At 48.6% G+C, this 21135-nt stretch overlaps 1 protein-coding gene across 3 annotated transcripts in view; it reads left to right on the top strand.

Moving 5' to 3' along the window:
• GNA13 (G protein subunit alpha 13) overlaps nucleotides 1–21135 on the top strand; it is a 49869-nt gene that overhangs the window by 7298 nt on the left and 21436 nt on the right. The window contains exons 1-2 of one of the 3 annotated variants that reach the window (XM_081162629.1): nucleotides 14674–15178; nucleotides 17470–17696. In XM_081162629.1, the coding sequence (XP_081018755.1) occupies nucleotides 14896–15178; nucleotides 17470–17696 (510 nt within the window). In that variant the 5' untranslated portion in view covers nucleotides 14674–14895. Of the gene's footprint in view, nucleotides 1–14673; nucleotides 15179–17469; nucleotides 17697–21135 lie in introns of those variants that run through there. The other 2 variants (XR_014000567.1, XM_081162630.1) reach the window with 2 other exon arrangements.

Below are 21135 nucleotides of genomic sequence, written 5' to 3'. Positions count from 1 at the left end.
GGCCTCAGAATCATTTTACATGTGTGCGTGTCTGTGATTGCTTCCCCTTTCTCATATTTTGTTGATTTGGGCTTTCTCCCTTTCTTTCTTGATCAGGTTAGATCGTGATTCATCTACTACAATGAGATAGTATGACTGTGTGTGTGTTTACTTGAGAAGCAGATTTTATTGAAGATCATCTAGTCATTGGATATTTATACTGTTTAAATTAGTTAACACACATGAGAGGGCTCTGTAAAGCAGAAAAAAACATTAGGTATATGGAGTGACCACCTATGGCTCTTTGCACCTCTTGTCCTAAGTAGTTCATGGTATCCTCTTGCACTCTGAGAAGTGACGATGGATGATAAATCCTGACATTTCCTAACAGTGAGCTCATCGAGCCTCCTAGATGAGGAGACATCATTGGGTGGTGGGAAGAGAATATGACCAGGACTCAGAAGGCCCATATTCTGATTCCAGATCTATTACTGACCCATTTGGGGATTCCAGCAAGTCACACCACCTCTCGAAGGCTTGACCCCTGGCCAGAGTCAATCAGCACTTCCCAACATTTGTGATACAAGTCATGCTTCTCAAACTTTAATGCACACACTGGAGACTCAGTTCTGATTCAGTAGGTCCAGGTGGGGCTGAGGTTCTGCATTTCCAACATGCTCCCAGGTGGTGCCCATCTGAGTAGCAAAGGTCTAAAAAGAACTTGTTCCACAGACTATAAATCAATATGACATTTAACAAAAAAAAAAGTCGGGAGAGCATTATAGTGTAATACATTCAGAAATCTGTGTGCCTAATACACTTAAAAGGGATTGTTCACTGCAGGGCTTCCCAAAACCCCTAACATACTTCCAAAGAGAATGACTTGAGCAACTCGGAAGAAAAGATTTTCAGAAAGATGAAGGTCTTTATCTTATAAACTGACGCAACAGAGGCAAGAAGGCAGCTGGTTTGTCCCGCCCAAGCTCAGTCCCTCACCCAGATGAAGTCTCTGATTGCTTACCATACTTAAACCTCTTTGCAAGGAAAGCAGCTTCACCCACATCTCCCTCCACATCCCCACCCCACCCCCTGGCTCATATTTCGGACCATGGGACTTGACACCTGGCTAACTGGGCCAGGGACACCAGAGTGCCTGACCCAGGCCACCACTCCATAGACTGGCCAACTGTAACATGACCAGATTGTAACATGACCTGGAACAACCAGATTGTCACTCTTGGAACTGACTACTAGGGGCGGCCAAATCTGAAGAAGAAACCCCAAGGTGGAATCAGGCCCCCGATGAATGAAACAAAGCCATAGGTGAGCTAAAGTTATGAGGGAGACAAACTCTGAGCAGGCAGCGGAAGCCTGGGGTGGAAACAAGGGAAGAGCAGACCAGCACAGAGCCAGGCAGAGGTTCTCCGAGAGCTCTTACGGACGGAGCAGCCGAAGGCCGCTGGGGGCTACTGTTAGGCCACAAAGAGCAAATAGAATCCTCCTCAGTTAGTTTCCCCAAGAGGCCATGGGCTACAGGTTAGGGAACGATGGAAACGGGGTACAGCCGTGTCCCAGCAAGACATCTGTGGGCCAGAGGGAAAGAGTGACATTGCCCCTCCCTTCCAGGAAGCCCAGAGCAAACCGGCTGCCAGGCCACAGCAGCAATGGAGCTGTATTGTCATCGGAGCTTCATCCATCCAACCTCACCCTCTACCCACCCCGGGCTTGACGCCATATTTAACTTGTTTTCCTGGTCCTGATTTTTAATTCACACTTTACTGTTTTATACTACACATCTCCTGTGTGCCCCGTCAATTGTAGAAAGAGACATGGTGTGAGTAAATAAATAGATCGGATGATAACTAATTTAAGTGGAATCGTGTCTGAATATCCACACACACCCCCCAATCCTCCTCAACCCTCAGCGCGGGTGTAGAGATCCGTCTCTTGTGGTACGTCACAGGATTCACCCCGAATTGCATCCTGTTAAAAATCATGATGACGTGGGTGGCAACATCCGTGACACAGTGCTTACATTTTAAACAAAGACGCAAAATAAAAGAATAGCCAATACGTTAGGAGCAGCGCTCAGATCAAAAAGTTCTTGCCAGCGAGAGCCGGTGTGTCCTGACCAAGACCTGACCCAATGCCCACACTGGCTCAGCATCTCTAACTGCGGCGTTGGGATTTCTAACGATTACCACAAGCCACTGGAGGAAGGAGTCCTGTGAATTCTTCGTGAAAAAATTATGATTTGAGTCCACACTGTCGTCAAGGCACCATCCAGTCTCCCTCTCTACCGTCTACCATAGGAGAAATTTCTTTCCAAGTTTAGTACCAAGGAAAACTTAGTTTTCCCTAAAACAACCCCCAGTATGTGCTTTTTTGCTGATCAAGAGAGATGGGCATCTTGTTTCCTTCTTCATCTGGACCAACAGAACACGTGAAGTACAAGGCGTCCCCGACCAACAGATAGGGGAGCAGGAGCAAGTGTGTCTGTCCAGCTGCGACCTTCCAGGGCGAGGGACTTTCCAGGGAATGCTGACGATGACGACATCTTGAAAAGTGCAGGGAGGTGACCGATCCAGGATACACAGAGGAAACGAACACCCGGGCACCTGCGAGGATTCTGTTTGACACCTACAGGCTCCGCTTTCTTTATTTAGACAGTTTCGGATTCCAGTTCGGTCCCTTTTATGTCTCTTTGCTCCCACGTGGGTCTAGATGCTGCCTCCCTTCCCTCCCCTCCGCTGCCCAGCCCCCCAGCACCCGCTGCTTCAGTCATTGCAGGCGCCTGGCTTCTTCCTGGGCACGGGAACCAGCCCAGGCTCCCGCATCCCCCTCTGCCTGGACCCCTCCTCCACGTGGCTGACGGTTGCTGCAGTCCCCAGCCCCTTCCGGACCCTAGGCCCCAGGCAGGGCCACGCTTCCTTCCTCTTCTTCGGCTCTGGTCGGTGCCTGCTTGTGACACCCACTGCTCCCAGGGGCTACCTGTCCCCTCTGGACTGCAGGCATTCCCCAGGGGTACAGCCCAGGGCTCCCGCGACCTCCTCACACCCCTCAGCCCGCACTGCACGCTTCTCCACCCACCCCGTCCGCATCTCTCCTGCGCTGCCCCAGGCGCCCCCTTCCTAAACTAACTGCCCTCAGTCCTCCCAGAAGCCGCTCCCGAAACTGCAGCCCTAACTGCTCCCCCATCCTCCCCCACACCACAGGAGGCAGTCAGGGGACTTCTTTTGCTTCCTCAGACACTCACCCCCCCCTCGCAGAGGCTAAACGCCAGCCTCCTCTGTGGTTCACACCACCCGCTTTGCCCCTTTCGCCCATCAGGTTTTTTTCCCTGTTTTTCCCAGGTTTTTTCTCTTGTTCTCATCGTAGGTGACTTCAGGGTTCCCCTGGGTGATCCATCCCACTTTCCATTCTCATGAATCTCCAAGGAGTTCTGTTCCCCCTTCTCTTCAGCCACCACCCCAAGTCCAAAGCCAAGCCCTGCACCGCCCTTGGCCCCACCCGGAGCTATGCCACCTTCAAAACCTGGCTTTCAGCGCCTGGCCCTGAGAGCGGCTTCCAGTCCCATTCACACAGGCCAGCCCCAGGACACACTCGACCTCCTACGTGGTCGAGACAACCCAGCGAAGTTTGGAGGTGCTCCGGTGGAGGGCTGCTGAGCACTTCCCAAGGGTGACTCGCCGCTCGGCGTGGAGAGGCAGGCTGGGAGAGGAGAGCCTGCGCCTTCTTGCCCTTCCCCCTGTCCTTCCAGGGAGCCCTTGGAAGGGAATGAAAGAGCGCTCTTCCCAGCGGGCCTGGCATCCTGCTCCCAGCTGCAAGGGGACTTACGGCCATCAGATAACACTTAAGGGGCTGTGAGCACCATGTTCCCATTTAAACAAGAGCCCAGCAGCTGCCCTCCCCTCCCCAGTCCAGGCCTTGCAAGCGGTCTGAATAATGTATTCCACTTTCATCAGCCTTCCTGCGTCCTATGAATAATCTTTAGAGTCTGCGGCTCAGCTCCTACTAGGAGCTCAACAAATGTTTAATCACATGAATTTTTAAAGCAATTCTTGATCCATCAGGTTGATCCTGGAGCAAAATGACACAAAGGAACCTCACTCGGGAGGTTTGTCAGCCACCCATTCCTATCAGGCTTCCAGCACCCCTGCCAGGGACCCTGTCCAACCAGGACACCACAGGTTTGCCGAATCCACAGCCTCCTTTCTTCCAGGTGCTCCCAGAGCAGGAGGCAGGAGCAAAAGCGAGCTGGTGCTTGGGTGGAACTGGAAAGATTGTGCTTTCAAGGGAAATAGGTGCCAGAGGTTCCTCGGAGTGTTTGGCTGATAAAGGGAAGGTACTGTTAACGTGCCCAGGGTCCATGGTGGGAGCTAAGTACACTCCAGACTTGGCAGGTTTGGAGCCTGGAAGATGGAGGAACCTATCCCAAGTGCCACAGGTCCTGCCCCCAGGCACAGTCCTGGCCTCACATTTCCAGCAATCTGTTTGGAAAAACCAGTTGAGCAAGACGCTTCATGGGTCTGTCCAAAAAATGCATTTCTCCCGGCAGCGCCGTTGCACCGGTGGCTCTGTAGGGCCTGCTCGCCGCCGGAAAAGCTTTATTGCGTTTACATGGGATCTGCGCCGCCATCCATTGGTTGAATGATCTGAGCTAAGGAATGTCGCAGACCTGCAGGCATTTACGGAGCCCTTTCGTGTGTGCACATCGCGGTGGGGCATCAAAGGCGAAGGACCCTGTCACTGGAGAAAGAGGGTCTGCCTGGACTGGGGAGCCGAGCGTCGCACAGAACACCATGGGCAGCACCGGGAAGATGGGTCCGGGGCACGGGCTTCAGAGCCAGGCTGGGCTCCAATCCCGCTCTGCCGCGTCCAAGCCGCGTGCCCTGGACCTGAGACGTTACTCAGCTTCTTCCTGTCTCAGTTTCCTTGCATGTACCAACCACAGCTCCTTCTGAGGATCGAATGGAATGTGTGTGAAGCACTTAGAACAGTTTCTGGCATGTTGTCAGTCAGTGTTAACTGTTGCTGTTAGTAGTAGTATTGACTATACTGTTAAATGAGATATTACGTATACAGTGCTAAGCGGTGCCTGGCAATTCCCAAGCACTCAGTAATGTTAATTATTATTACTAATCAGTACTATCATTTTTATTTTTAAAGTCTGAATTAGTTACCTACTGCTGTCTATAAAATTACCTCAAAATTTAGCAGCTTTGCCCGGCCAGAGTGGCTCAGCTGGTTCAGCATTGTCCTGTGCACTGAAGGGTTGCCAGTTCGATTCCCAGTCAGGGCACATACCTTAGTTGTGGGTTTGATCCCCGGTTGGGGCACGAACCAGAGGCAACCAATGTTTCTCTCACATTGCTGTTTTTGTTTTGTTTTTCTCTCTCTCTCCTCTCCCTTCCTCTCTCTAGGCATGTCCTCAGGTTAGGATTTTTTTTTAAAAAAATTAGCAGCTTAATACAACAATCAACATTTATTCTCTCAGAGTTTCTGTGGGTCAGGAATTTGGCAGCAACGTATAGCTGCATGGTTCTAGCTCAGGATTTCTCAAAAGGTAGCAGACAAGCTGCTGCCTGGGGACTGACTTTTGGCTGACTCTTGCCAGATGGCTCGCTCTCAGGGCTGCCAAGTGGCGCTGGCTCTTGGCAGGAGGCCTGGGTTCCTCCCCACGTGGACCCCTGCGTGGGGCTGCTTGAGCGTCTTCACAGTACGGCCACGGGCTTCTCCGGGGAGTAATCCGGGAGAGCAAGGTGGAAGCCACATGTCTTCATTGTGAAACTGTGCCACGAGAACCCCTCGGTTACACGGGTCGGCCCTGTTCGTTTCAGGAGGAGTTACACAGGGCGCGGGTCCCAGGAGAGACTCATCAGGGCCATCCTGGAGGTTGGCGCCACAAGTCCGAAACTGTGTGGCAGAGACTATGGTTTCCATAGGAGTTCAGGTGAGGAGGAAAATGAAGGCTACAGTACTCCGGGAGTGTTTGGGGTTTTTAATTTTTTTTTTAGCTAAATCTTGAATACATCTTTCACCATTTCTTTTTTCTCATATTCTTTGCTTCCGTAGTGCTTGGAAAGAAAAGAGGGTAGGACTTTTCTAATCATAAGGGCACTAGGGAAGCAGAGAGAGTATGAGGAAATGCTTAAAAGAGGCGGAACAGGGCCTATTTGAGGGATGGCAAAGGGCAAACGACACTGGGAAGGACAAGTCTCGAAATGAGGGAATAGAGGCCGCCCGGGCCTTTCCAAGGACAGCACCAGAGCCGAGTAAATGCACTTGAACTAGCTGAAGCAGAAAGTAAACATTAAAGGCATAAGGCTTTGGCTAAACACATTTTCAAAATGCCTGCAGGCTCCTTTGATGTGGGGCTCTGAGGCTGCGTAATGGGTTTTTGAAGGTGAAAAAATATTCCCCTCTAAGGGACATTCACTTCAATGCAAGCCTGCCCTGGTGAGGTCAAGGCAATACCAGGAAACGGGCTTGAATAGCTTCCTTTTATCAGGATAGGAAGCTCCAGTTGATAAGCCAGTTGGAATCGAGCGTCCCAGCTGGAGGATGAGCCCCCCAGAGGAAACGCTGGAGCGGGAGATAGTCTGTGTTTACTCAGGGTGCCCGCATGTCTGCCGTTTACACAAACTGCATCTTCCGCGCGGCTGCAGACAGACCCGCCTGACCTAGAAAGGCCAATGCCTGATGCCCAGCCAGCCGGGGAGGAAGCGCCTGCCCAGACCCCCCCGGCCCCGGGGCTCAGAGCTGCGTGCACACGCCGGGCAAGGGCCGCTCTGCACACACAGGCCCCGGTGCTGCACGCTGCTGTGCTGGGCAGGGCCGTTACGGTCGCTGAGTATCCCCTGCATGTCCTGCATGGAGCTATCTGGTTGAGTCTTCCAGCTACTCCGGTCAGCAACAGGAGTGCCTCCTGACCCCCCTAAGACGTGACTTTGATCCACTCATCAAGACAATACCTAAAGCCCAATGTTTGTAGGGGTCCCCACATGCTCCCAAGGTGACGCTGAGTGATTTGCAGCCCTGCTGTGCAGTGCACTGTGCTGCCCAGAGGGCTGGCACGAGTCTGGTATTTCATGATTTGAATCAGCACCTTCCCTTGAGTGTGACCTTGGTGAGTGCACTTGACTGCTCAGAGCTTCTGAAGCCCTTAGTAAGAGCTCATAACCAGTGACCACCACCGTGATCTCATTATTACTCCATTATTAGTCCACGCCTCCTGGCCTTCATCTGGATGTTATTTCCAGCCCAGAATGCCCTCCTCCCCACTCCCCTCTTCCCCTTCTCTTCAAAGCTTAACTCCAATACCACCCACCTGCTTTCAATGAGGCCCCACACTGAGCTCCCAAGCTGGTTGAGATGCTCTAACTCTCCAGGCCCTGGGCAGCTGTCCCTGCTCCCCTCCTGGCACCGATCGCTTAGCACAATGACTGGTTGACCAGTTGGCCTCACCCACTATAAACTCCTCCTAAATTCATTTCCTTTTGTGCTCCTCAACATGGAGCGCAGTGCCCGGCACAAACAGGCACGGCTCACATGTCCAGACAATGCAGTGTTGGGCTTGTGTCACAGTCCACAGTTCAGTCCTTGAACTGCGTGCCAGCAGCCCCAGCAGGCTTGCTTTTGACCTGGATCATCTGCATAGTGGAGACTACAGATTACAGAGATTCAGGCCTGGGTGGGGATGGGGATGAGCAGCTTCCCTTCCAGAAGAGCCTTCCCCCAATACTGCAGAACCTGAATTCACATCAGAAGTAATGCTTTTCCTGGGGAAGATATTAGGGGTATGATATCTAGCCAGAGAACAGAGGGGCTGTGGCCTCCACCTTTGTCCTGACTGCTGAAAAATCCTTAATTCGGCTCCATCCTAGAACCAGCACCTCAGGGATTTCCCTCGAACGAAGGAGTGACTTTCACAATCTCTAGAGGCTCTGGACAAAGTCCAGGATCACCGTGTGATTCATAGGGTGGAGTGGGTGATATAAATTATACATTTGCTTTTTAAAATCCATTAAAAAAAGCCACTCTCCTGGGCCTGGTTTCAGCCATCTGTCCTGGGCAAGTCATTTCCTGATGGGGAGAATTGCCCTGGTTCCCTCCTCATAGGGTGAGTGTGAACCCAGTCCCTTAAGCATGCAGAATCCAGTGCTCCCGCCACCTCTGCCCCTTTCCTCGCTCTCACTCTAAAAAGCCTCTGGTTTCCTTAGTCCTATGGAGTCTAGCTCTGTAAAGTCTCAGGCGGGTTCTGTTGGCTCTCACTCTAGCCAGGAGCTATCACTGCTCACCTAAATCACCACAGCCACCTCCAAACTGTTCTTCTCAGCTGCTGGCTCTCCTCTCTCCATCTCCTCCTGGGCCCCAGTGCCAGATGGATGGTCCTGAAACAGTGCACATGTCACCCATCCCCTGCTCAAAAATATTCCAGTGGTTCCCACTTAGCAACAGAATAAAATTTCAACATCATCACCAGGGACCAAGCCCTTCCCAACCTGACCCCACCATGCCTATTCAACCTCCACTGGTGGGTTCTAATCAGACCAGCTCCCATGTTGTCCCCAGCACAGACCAGGTGCATGCCCATTTCAGGCTGTTCCACCTGCCTGGATATGATTCCTCATTCCGTTCCTTGTGACCTGTCATTCAAAGCTTCTGTCCACTTCCCAGGGGTTGGACCAGGGAATAGCCACTAGCTCCAAGCACTTTACATGTGGCTGGTGATACTGAGGAACTTAATTTTGTATTTTATTTAATTTTAATTCATTTAAATTTAAAGACCGACACTCGACTCAGCTTTTGGAAAACGTTTAAGTACATTTGGAACCATTCGATTTTGTGAATCTACTTTTTCAAATGTAAGTTTTATGAAATCCAAATACAGACCAGTTATCTTCAATGAAAATTTAGCATCCAAATTGAGATTCATGCAGATGTAAAGTGCACACTGAATTTTAACACCAAGTATAAAAACAAGAATGTGAGCTAGCTCTCTATTAATCTTTATATTGACTACATGTTGAAATGATATTTGGACATGTTGGGTTTAATAAACTATATTGTTAAAGTCAATTTCACTTTTTTCTTTCTGCTTTTCCAATGTGGCTACTAGAAAATTAAAAACTATATATGTGGCTTGCATTATAGATATTTTTCTTTTAAATACGTTTTTATTGATTTTATTTTAGAGAGACAGGAAAGGGGAAAGAGAGAGGGAGAGAAACATTGATCAGTTGCCTCCTGTACCCACCCCAATTGGGGACTGAACCCGCAAACCTGGGCATGTGCCCTGACAAGAAATCAAACCAGCAACCTTTCAGTGCACAGGGCAATGCTCAACCAACTGAGCCACACCAGCCAGGTGTATTTTTATTAAAGAGCCATGCTCCAGACTCTAGATTCCTGAAGCAATCATCGGTATAGTTCATTTAAAACTTAGTATATGCAACTTTGCTCCTTTTAATCTTTATTTTTATATAAAAAAAATCATTAACCACTTTTAATCACCAATGCCTGGCAGCAAACGCTGTAATTATCTGACACCTATTTGGGGCTGGGCACTTTCCATGTTATCACACTTGATCGTCTCAGCAACCCAGGAGCTGGCACCGAGTTTGGAGGCAGATACACAGGTGACATTATTTGCTCTGGGAGTCAGCCTGCTACGGTCTGACAAAAGCCACATGGACCATGTCCCAGTACCACTGGGTGAACCTTTACTGCTTAACGGTGAACTCGAGCAGCTGACGCTTCTGGCACATGGACTGAGGCAAAGGATGGGCCTACATACTGTGACATGTGACGCTACCTGGCCAGCTGGCCAGGACTGTGGGTCCTGGAAACGGCAGGACCAAGCTTGCTAATCAATCCAGTCTTCCAAGGGAATGAAAACTCCTGCCACCAGATTGGAAGCAGATATTAAGATACAGGAATAAATTTCGGAGATTCTGCAGACTTACACTTCCTGGAGAAACAGAATTTATGTTAAAGAGCCCTTACTGCTTCCAGCAAGGGGCAGCCCATTTATGGGCAGTAACATAAAAAGTGTCCCTCATCTTTAATAGCTTCAAGGGAACATAAATGAGAGGGACTGAGCAGGATGTTTTGAATTTCTCAGAAATAAGCTCAGATTTACAGGCAGAGCCTTGCACTCGCTCAGTGTTATATAAATAGATTGCCTGTATACGGGCGATGCAGTAAGCAAGGTGGAAGAGTCCCTAGGCATGCTGGTGTATGACTTTAAGACAGCACAGGCTTCTGACTGCGGATAAAGCCAGGGAGGTCACAGCTGGTCAACAGCAGCTCATGGATCTTTCTTGGAGGCTGAGAAAAATAATAACCAGTAATTAAAGTCATGTTTTCCATTAATAACAACAACAAAAAGCCCCACCAACAATGCGATTCCACATGTCTAGTTTCATGCAAAACTTTCCACATGAGAGGCTCATTCTGGTAAGGGCACCATCCATTTTCATGACCAAAAAAAAAGCGGCCTCTTTATATCTAGCTCATCTTGAGGGGATGTCTGGGGCTTATGCACCATGCAAATGTTGCCGTAGCGCCGCTCTTCTTTTCTTATTTCTACATCAACCACCTGGAACACTTTACAAACTGGAGGCTGAGCTCAAAGTATGGAACATTTTACCAGAATCAGCCCAAGAGCTGGTAAACTTCCAGATGGCAGTCAGCCTGAAAGGGGCTGGAAAAAACAGACCAATCAACCAACCAACAAAACCATCGGACTCTATGGTACCTCATGGTTAAGTACACAGGTGGCTACCTCTTTAGTTTGAATTTCGTATACCTGGGCATTTGGGGCATTAGGACAATTTGGACATATCAGAAAGAGCACTGGATTCAGAGTCAAAAGAGGGAGCATTTACCCCTGGCTCTGCAACCAGTCAGTCTGAGTGAGGCTCAGAGTGTGTCACTTGAATTTCTGTTCCCCTCAGCTTCCTCGTGTGCAGGTGGGAGTAAGGTTCATGCTGGGTGTTCCAGAGTGACATAAAGTAGGTCAGAGAGCCCTGGGGTGTTTAAAACTTTACACAAATGTGAGGGATTTGCATTATGGGAGGGCCAGGGGATTCCCTTCCTTTTCTGGCAGGGGAAGGAAGGTAGGAAAAGTCCCTGCTTATTTTATCTGTAAGAAAGGATTAGAATCCACTGATTTTACTTTGACGAGACAGAACACAATTGTGTAGCAAGAACCTGGATGTGTAACCGTCCTTATTAGAAAACGAACCCAAGGTTTAACCATTCAGTAATGTCACTGATTTTTAAGTAAACATATCTAAATGGGTGTGGTCCAATCCTGAATAGGGAGTAGTCACCTTGGCAGGCGAAACACTTATTTAAATAATCTTTCCCATCATTCAAAAAAAAAAATTAACTCCTCTTTTGGAATTGTTCCTAGAGCCTCTGGCACATTTGTTGAATATGTCTTAGGGTGACAAAGATTTTGTCCTTTGTGGATAATAATGACTGTAAACAGCACAAAGTTATCTGGCACAAATGTTGGTAAATGAGCTAAGTGATGCCATTTTTTAATTTAAACTGAAAAAAGTCTGTGACTGTAAGATAGGAGGCTTGTCTTTCTTTTAGTTCCAACAGAAGAGTTACAAATAGATTTCAGGAATGGGCAGGATTCTTGGAAAGGGTTTGTCCTATCTTAAGGCGATCACATTCCAGGGAGAAAGGCCATTTGGAAATGTATTTCTACATTTTTAGTTACACCTGCATTATTTATCTGGCAAGACTGGCATTAGACTTTGTGTTTCTAGAAAGGGCTTTGCAACTAACAAACTGTTCAATCCATTGATATATCCGTTATATCACAGCTTCTTGGGGCTTCTAAATCCCTCATTTGCAATTGAATTAACTGCCCAGTAATACAGATGTTTCCAATGAATTAACATCTAGGTCTAGTGGAAATATATGCCAGCAGGTTCAGTTCTAATCAATAGACTCTATACTCCCTTAAAGAGTTTGGATTTTTTTTCAGTTATGAAATATTTGTCTGAAAATTAAAATATCACTAATATCATTAATCTGCTAGAGCAGGTTTGCTTTTGGTGCAGATAACTTATACTGTTGTTATTTTAAAGCAAACACAATCACACTTTTATTCATGAATATTGCACACTGTGGGTACTTCAGTGTTAAATAATGCCAATGACTTTTCTTTTATGGAAAATATTATTTTCCCTACCTCATTTTTTAAATTGTGATAAAATTCACACAACATCTAACTCATCATTTGATCATTTTAAAGTGAATAAATCATGGTATTTAGTACATTCATAATATTCTGCAACCATCGCCCCTATCTAGTTCCTAAACTTTTTCACCACCCGAAAAGGAAGCCCTATATCCATTAAGCAGCCTCTCATTTTTCCCTCCCCCTACCCCCTGGCAACTTCTAATCTGCTGTTTCTATGGGTTTGCCTACTCTGGGCGTTTCATAGAAATGGAACACCACAGTGTGTGGCCTTTGTATACAGCACAATGTTTTCAGGGTTCACCCATGTTAGAGCATGTCAGTACTTTATTCCTTTTTATGGCTGAATAATTCCATTGCATGGATGTGCTACGTGTTTATCCATTCATCCACTGATGGACATATGGGTTGTTCTCACCTTTTGGCTATTCTGAATAATGCTGCCAATGAATAGGTGCATGATTTTTTTTCTTTGAATGCTTGTTTTCTATTCTTTTGGCTATATACCGAGGAGTGGAGTTGCTGGATCATATGGCAATTCTGTTTACTTTTCTAAGAAACCACCAAACCTCTAACTCATTTTTACACTTACAATTTCAAGGTGGCTTAATTACCAGGCTACCGAGGAGTGGAGTTGCTGGGCCATATGGCAATTCTATGTTTAATTTTCTGAGAAACCACCAAACCTCTAACTCATTTTTACACTCACAATTTCAAGGTGGCTTAATTACCAGACAGTTAGAAGCAGCTGGACTCTTGCAGCCAAGCCCAGGCTGGGCTCAAAGAGGTCTCTCTTTCAGAAACACTGAGCCAAGCTTGTTCCAACACAGGTTATAGGCAGGGCTTTGAACAGCTTTCTCTGCTGCTCTTCGAGTCACAACACGAACTGGCTGGGCAGGAATACCTTCCTGCCTCCTAGGCATCCTTGCCTCTCCATTATGTTGCGCAGGCTTTTGGAAAAAGAAAAAAATAGTTAACCACCTCACTTCCAGGCTTCCCTTCTCCCATTTGTGTAGAATTCAGACAAGAATCTGGAGTCCAGGTAGAAATGATGCTTGGTGGCCAATGACAGGCCCCTGTCCTGGGCAGCGTTAGTCCCTCCCTGGGTGGAGAATGGAGCCTCCCAAGCCCCAGGTGAGACAGAAGAAGAGGTCTTCCATCCAGGGAAGATTTTTTAACCACCCGTTTTGCCTAAAGGCACAGCCCAGAGATTCCGACCCTATCAGTCCACGGACACCAGCGCGGAGCCTCCTCCACCGTGGGCTGTAGACTGTCTGCCCTGTGGGCTGGGCCAGGGCCGTGGGCGATGGTCCTACCACAGGCACTGTTCACTGCAGCCAGCCGACTGAGTCACCGGGCTCCTCGGCCATCAACTCAACCCTGACAGTAACTGATTAGCACTGATTTTTTTTTGATTTTTTAATTCAAACCTGTTTCATGAGCTTCTCAGGGCTGACCTCTCACCTCAACTGCCTAACACACAGGTAGTTTCTGAGCTACAGGAGCCCCAATCAAGGAGCATCACAGTAGCACCGCCAAAAAAAAAAAAGAGACCAAAACGTCTTTTTCCACTTGAAACTGAACACTCAGAATGAAGCAGCAGGTTCCGGGGTCCTTGCTAAGCAGCCTCTGCCAGCCCAGCTGTCCCTGCGGCGCGTCTCTTGGCGGCCCCGTCAGGCGCCCGGCCTGATCCGCTGCCGGCACAGAGGCGCAGCCCTCGGCCGGGCATGTCCTCCGCGAGCCGGCAGGAAACCTGACGTCGGCCTGCTGCCGCCCCGGCTGTTGGCTCATCGGCGTCCTCGCAGGGGAGCGTCGGCATCAGTGTCCGGCGCGGGGGATTTTTGGCCATGACCTCACCCCGCTGCAGCCAGCGCGCCCTGCTCTGTGCGCGCGGCCGGGAGGCAGCCCCACTCCGGAGCGTTAAAGCAACGCCTCCCCGCGCGTCTCAGAGGCGCCCAACCCCAGTTCCTGCTCCTCAGTGGGGCCCGAGGACGCCCTGCTGCTGTCGGGTTATCGTTCGGGGCTGGGGCTCCCCGGAGCCCAAGGAAACCACCTTAGGAGAAGGCCCCGTACGCCGCCCAGGCTCGCGCCCGCCGTTTGAATAACGTTCCAGCCAATGGCTTCGAACTAAGGCGCGCGAACGGTGACAGCCGGCGGCGGGCGTGGAACCCGGGGGAGGGAGGGACGGGAGCGGTTGGGGAGCCCAGGGGCCGCGCCCGGGATTAGCCGAGGGCGTCCAGGCCCCGGGACACCGGCGCAGCCACCGAAAGGGAAACGGAGAGCAGGCGCCCCCGGCGCGCGCGCCCGGCCCCACCGCGGGTCACCTGACCGCGGCGGCGGCGCGCACGCCAGCTAGAGCGTGACCTCGCCGGCTCCCGGCGGCGGGCGGGGGAGCGGCCGCGGCGTGCGTGCGTGCGCGCCCCCGGGAGGCGGTAGGCGCGCGCGCGCGCAGCGGGGCCACCGCCCCTCCCGGGCCCGCCCTTCTTCCCTCCCTCTCAGGCTCGCCCGGCCCGCCCTGCCCGGCCCGCCCTGCGAGTCAGTTCGCTCGTTCCCTCCCTCCCCCGGCGGGCTCCGGCCGCCGCAGAGCTTCCCCGCCCTTGAGCCGCGGTGCCGGAGTCGCCCGCCGCCCGAGAGAAGAGGTGGAGGGAGCCAGAGGGGCCCGCCGAGGCGGCGGCGGCGGCGGCGGCAAGATGGCGGACTTCCTGCCGTCGCGGTCCGTGCTGTCCGTGTGCTTCCCCGGCTGCGTGCTGACGAGCGGCGAGGCCGAGCAGCAGCGCAAGTCCAAGGAGATCGACAAATGCCTGTCGCGGGAGAAGACCTACGTGAAGCGGCTGGTGAAGATCCTGCTGCTGGGCGCGGGCGAGAGCGGCAAGTCCACCTTCCTGAAGCAGATGCGGATCATCCACGGGCAGGACTTCGACCAGCACGCGCGCGAGGAGTTCCGCCCCACCATCTACAGCAACGTGATCAAAGGTGCCGGGCGGGGGTCGGCGCGGGGGGCCGAGGGCCGGGGCTCGGGGCCCGGGGAGGCGGCGGCCGGCGCGGGGCCGGGCACCGCCCTCGCTCGCTCAGTCCCGGGCGGAGGACCCGGCCCAGCGGGCGGGCGGGCGGACGGGCGGGAAGGGGGCGCGCCCGGGGCACCGCTTCTGCTGCGCGGGGTGCCCTCGTCCCCCAGGGAGGGGATGCCCCGGGGTGCCCAGCCGGGGCAGGAAGACCCGCGAGCCAGCCGCAGCCCCCCCGCCCCGGGCCCGCGCTGCCCGCCGGCCTCTCCGCCCTGGCGGGTGACCCGAGTCACATGGGGGCGGTCGGCTCCCGGCTCCCGGCCTCCTCGGCCGCCGCCGGAGCGAGGGAGTTCTGGAACCGTCGCAATCAGGAAACTTTTGCCCGACACTTGTCAAGGGCAAAGGGTGAGAGTCCCTGGGCCCTTTTGAACCGGGTTATGAAACCTGAGGGTGTCATGCTGGCCTGTGCGGGTCATCAGGGAAGAGTAGACCCGTTATAGTCAGTCTAAAAAAATTAGCATCCGTGGTTTTTCGCCCCAGTGTCACGGCTCGGCAGGATGTTTGCCTGTAATCACTATGCAACACGTTCCCCTCGCTCTCGCTCTTTTTTTTTTTTTTTTTTTAATAACTACTTGAGTGGGGCACCGCAACTTGCTTCTGTTATTTAAATGAGCGTGTGCATTGCTGTAAAGAACCTTTGGCCTGCAGGTGATGTGGAGCCTGTGCAGGGAGGCAGGGAGCCCGTGTCCGCTTGGGTCAGAGGCTCTGTTCGTGGACGTACGTTGTTTTAAAAATTAAAGCTATACTTTGTTCTTAAGCGAAGAATACAGGAGAATTTTATTTCTGGGATTCCAAAGGACTGGAGAAGATGGTGGTTGTTTTGTCATGTGGGCCACGCCAAGTTGCACTTCGTTTTTCTCAGCGTCAGGTCTCTTCTACTTGGTGAAAGACATTTTGGGAAACTTGAGAAACGGAGCCTGAGATGCAGAGCTTGGGCCTTCAGGTGCATCCAGATTCCCTTTAGTTCGTCCGGGTGGCAGTTATCTGGGAGTCGGAAACAGATTTCAGGTCTTTTCGGTGTTTTTGAAGTGGGATATTTTTTTGTTCGGAGGGAAGTAGTGAAGCAACTCCTTTGGGTGCCTCTTTCTCCCAGGACCGAGGAAGGAGCGCTGCCGGGAGCGGCGGCGGGGGGCGGGGCGGGCGGGCGGGGCGGGGCCGCGCCGGCGGAGGGCTCGGCGCCCTGCAGTTACTGTGCCCAACAGTTGTGTTTACCCTACCTTCACGTTTAGCGCAGAAGTAATTAAGGTCTCTTTCAAGGCCACAGGCTCCACCTTGTCAGCCCTTAACTCAGGGTACCTTTAGGTATCCCAAATTTCAGGAATTATGTCAGTGAATTGAGTCGACATGTCAACGGATTATGCGCCAGGTGAATACCTGGTTCTTCAGTGTGCTGAGTGTGACCTACTTTGAGCTTTGAGTAAGAGATGAAGTAGTAAGTCACTAGACAACTACTTTTTTGAGTTGACATGATCAGAAAATTGACAGAAAAAGTTTTCCAATTATCCTAACAAAGTTGTTGGTAGTTGTGTGACTGTTTGATGGATCAACGATAACAGTTTAGTCATAGAGATATTGAGTTTGAACTAATCTCTCTGAGTTGAAATCTCTGTTTTTATATCTTTTTTTGCATTTGGTCTTCCTTTTAGGGAAATCTAAGGCAATCCTGTGACTTACACCGAGATGTGCAGCTTGGCATGGGACACTTTTTTTTGAGTTTTGAATGTGTTCCTAAAAGAGTCAGTGTTGGATTAAGCAGGATGTTCAGAGACCAAACAGAACCCAGAGCGGTAATGTTTGGTACTTGGCATTTCATAAAGAAGGTCTTTTTGAGGGGCTCAGAAAATCTGTTGCAGCCATTTTCTTCAGAGCCTGGACATCACTCTATGCAGCATACTTTCTTTTTTCTTCACTAGTTTTGGTTCTCTTGTGACTACCTTCTACCTCAGAAGTTATTTTATAAATTAGAACATGTTAAAATCCTTCAGAAAGAGCAATTGTTTAATAGTATATGCTTTTAAATTAGGCTCCAATTTCAGGACTGTGAATAACTTTTTTTAAACTCTGAAAAGTTACGGATGTCTGTTTTGATGTTGGTCTCCATTTTTGGAGGAGGTGGGCCTGGAGTAGTCAGGAAGTTTAAGAAAATAATACTGGAATAGAATCCAAGGACTCCTAAAACTTTTTTTTTTTTTTTTAACAAAGGTATGAGGGTGCTGGTTGATGCTCGCGAGAAGCTTCATATTCCTTGGGGAGATAACTCAAACCAACTCAATGGAGACAAGATGATGTCATTTGACACCCGTTCACCCTTGGTGGCCCAAGGACTGGTGGAAACTCGAGTTTTTTTACAGTATCTTCCTGCTATAAGAGCATTATGGGCAGACAGCGGCATACAGAATGCCTATGACCGACGTCGAGAATTTCAACTGGTAAGAGATTTGTTCTTTTAAAATGTTGTGGTTATATTTTAATGACATTTATTTTCTGAGTGTTACACATCCTTTTCACTGACTTCCACAATATAATTTATCTGTGCAGAATTTTAGCCTGAGAAAATGGGGTTGCTATATGGATGAGCTTTTTACTAAGCAAGGTGAAAATAAGGTAAACCCCATAGATTTGGTGACGCTGTTAGAGTTAATTGGTCATTTTCCCTTTTTGAAAGTAAGATCATAATGGTTTTTGTAGGCACTTCTACTTTTGTTCTTCCTTTGACAATACCTCCCAGTGAAAGCAATAATATTCATTCTAAAAAAAATCAACCTTTTATTCTTGGACTAAGAGTTCAATAACTGAACTAAGTTCAGATGTGCTATTTAGTCTTTAGAGGTACTCATTTTATGATACAGATTAATATAGTGAGAGATTAAAGTCCTTAATAATGTTTAACAGTCACTGTGCTTTTCATATTTTTGCATGTGTTTTTTTTTTTAAGGCTTCTAAGAATATTTTACAAAAGGAACTTTTTTTTTTCCCCCAAAGCAATAATTTACTGCACAAACTAAACACGTGTCCTATTCCATTTGGGCTCTAACAACAAACTATGATAGACTTACAGCAGAAATGCATTTCTCACAGTATTAGCGGTTGGGAAGGTCAAGATCAATCCGTAGGCAGATTCAGTGTCTAGTGAGGGCCCACTTCCTGGTTCATAAATGGCCATCTTTCTGTTATGTCCTCACTTGGCTAAAATGTATCTTCTTAAACAAAATAACCTTAGTTATTTTTTGGATCTCTGTTTCACATAGGAAGCACCTAGATTTTATTTTATATTTATTTTTTCTACTTTGTCTTAAACAAGACTATCCATAAAACTTTGTAACTGTTACAGAGCATTGAAGAGAGGGTGGAAGAGAAAGGATCCAATCTAGGTTAAAGATACAAAAATAATAATTGAGATAGATTTCTTTTTTAATCAAGTGTTTTGTAATTTAATTGTGAATGCTTTGATTGTGTTCTGGGTTTTATTTGCCGAAGACTGGAGAGATCCTAGGAATGATAGCAATCTAGACTGTATACAATTTGGAGGTAGCTCAGATCTGAAGTGTTTTATTGTATTATGATAAAAAAAAAAAGTGACAGTTACAAGTAAAACTGCTTAGAAAGTTGTTTGGTGATGTCATCGGCATTAAAGTGATCCACATTTATGGGTGTGGCTACAAACTGATGTACAGCCAGCAGTCTTTGCTGTTACAGTTTGTACTCAGAAGCAGTGGTAGCTATTAAAAGTTTTAGAAAAGTGTTCTCGATAATTTTGTATAAAACTGATACTTAATCTCTGAATTATGGCTCTTGTGTATCACATAATCTAGCACTTGTTTATGTGCTGTCTTATATAGTTCTCTTCTTTGGTATGTGTGTCTTACCAAGTAATTTGTTCATTGATGAAAGGCAGAGATTATCTCACATTATTGTTAAAATTGAGTAGCTGGCAGCATTATATGTTGAAAATTATTAATTTAACTTAACAAGTGACCTCCATCCAGTTCTTAGACTTGTGGTTAGTTTTTGTCCTTTGGTCAGTATTTGCTTTATGAGTTTTGAGTCTTGCATAAGTTCCTGCACACAACCCTGTCTCATCTCCCTTCACCCTCTCTCCTGCTTTTAGGTGCTGCTCAGTCTCCTTTCTTCTTAGTCATTTTCTCAACAAACCATACTTTCTACTCTTAGGGTTTTTCAGGATGTTGTTCTTTTCCAGGTTGGGAAGAAACATCATCTGTAAAGGCATACAGTCCATATTGACTGGATGAATAAACAGCTGTATTCTACAGCTCTCTGTAGGAAAGTTCCCTAAGTCCATGTAGTTGAAGGTGGGCTTCACTGACATGTCCTGAATTTTGACATTCACATCTTAGTTTCATAGCAAGACTGTCTTGTCATCATTGTTAAGAAAGCATTCCTTAGTATTTGCCATTAAGAACAAATAGCTAAGCCCTGCTGGCATCGCTCAGTGGTTGAGCATCGACCTATGATCCAGGAGATCGCAGTTTGATTCCTGGTCAGGGCACATGCCCAGGTTGTGGGTTTGATCCCCAGCAGGGGGCGTGCAGGAGGCAGCTGGTCAAAGACTCTCTCATCATTGATGTTTCTCCTCCCTCTCCTCTCTCAAATCAATAAAAATATATTTAAAATAAAATTTAAAAAAAGAACAAATAGCTAAAACCACTCAGGATGAGGACCTGAATATTCTTGACTTGAGCCAGCTGATGCTTCAGGAGCAAAGACAACATTGGGCAAGGAGAGACAAGTTCTAGAAATACTATTTTCCTGATAAAAGTAGGGAAAAGGTGTAATATAGGGCAAAATCTACTTTTAAACTCCTGGAGCACAGGGATTTTCCCCCCCCCCCGTGTATCTTTAACATAGTTAATGACACCTGACACCTGACGCTCAACTATTATGTTGAACTAATGATTCTCATACTTTCTGGATGTTCTATGGTGTTTGGCATGGTGTCAGACGCTGAGAAGGCACTTGGCTCATTTAAAATTTTCCTCAAAGTCCTATTTGGTTCCTTCTCTTGTCTGCATACAGCCCATCCTCGAGTCCTGTCTTCTCTCCCCTGCAACATCTCTTGCATCCACTCCCTCCTTTGCTCCTCGCCATTGTTGTCCTCGTGCCTCCTGCTTGGGCTCCCCAGTGATCTTGGTCAGATGTAGCATGGGTTTGCTCAGGAAGCTTTGCCTGTTCTCCGTTGCCTCCAGAACAGAATTCAACCTCTTTATTTGAGTCAGGACTCTAGCTATCTTATCTGTGATTCCAACAATATATTCAGTATATTTTATTTGGCCACTGCACATACTCTGTAACTCCTCAGTTCCTGTAACTTCCACAGCTCTTCACAAAGTTCCTCGTCATGGTTTTAATTACCATGTGTGTTCCTTAGGCCTCCTTCACTCAGAAGAGTGGTCATCAAACTAATGTGGCCAATGCTGCCTCTTGAATCGGACTCACTGGAAAGCTTGCCTGATACAGAGCCAAACAGCAGGTTCCGAGACGTCATCACAAGGGGATCTGACTCAGGAGTTTGGGATGGGACCCAGTGATCTGGGTTTTTAGCAGACAGCCACAGACAATGTGGATGAGTATGTTCCTTGGCCACACTGAGGACCAGTGCTTTAGGATCAAAACTTTCCCCAGTCACCCCGGCTGGAATCCTCCACCTGTGTGCTTGGTAGTGGGCCTGTGTTCTGACCCTCACCTCATCACGTGGGCTTGAGTTATTTGCATTCTTGTTTGGTTCTTCCGCTAAAGTAGAGGCTCCTTGGTATGACTTGTTTGTCTTTTCCTCTCACTAGCATAGGGCCTGACATTTATTTCCTCATTTTTTAGACATTCCGTATAAGGTTATTCCAGAAACAAAGAAAC

This window comes from Miniopterus schreibersii, assembly GCF_964146895.1.
Source record: "Miniopterus schreibersii genome assembly, chromosome: 16".
Classification (NCBI taxonomy): Eukaryota; Metazoa; Chordata; class Mammalia; order Chiroptera; family Miniopteridae; genus Miniopterus; species Miniopterus schreibersii.
The sequence above is the reverse complement of the archived record's forward strand: the minus strand, read 5'-3'. Positions and strand labels throughout refer to the sequence as shown.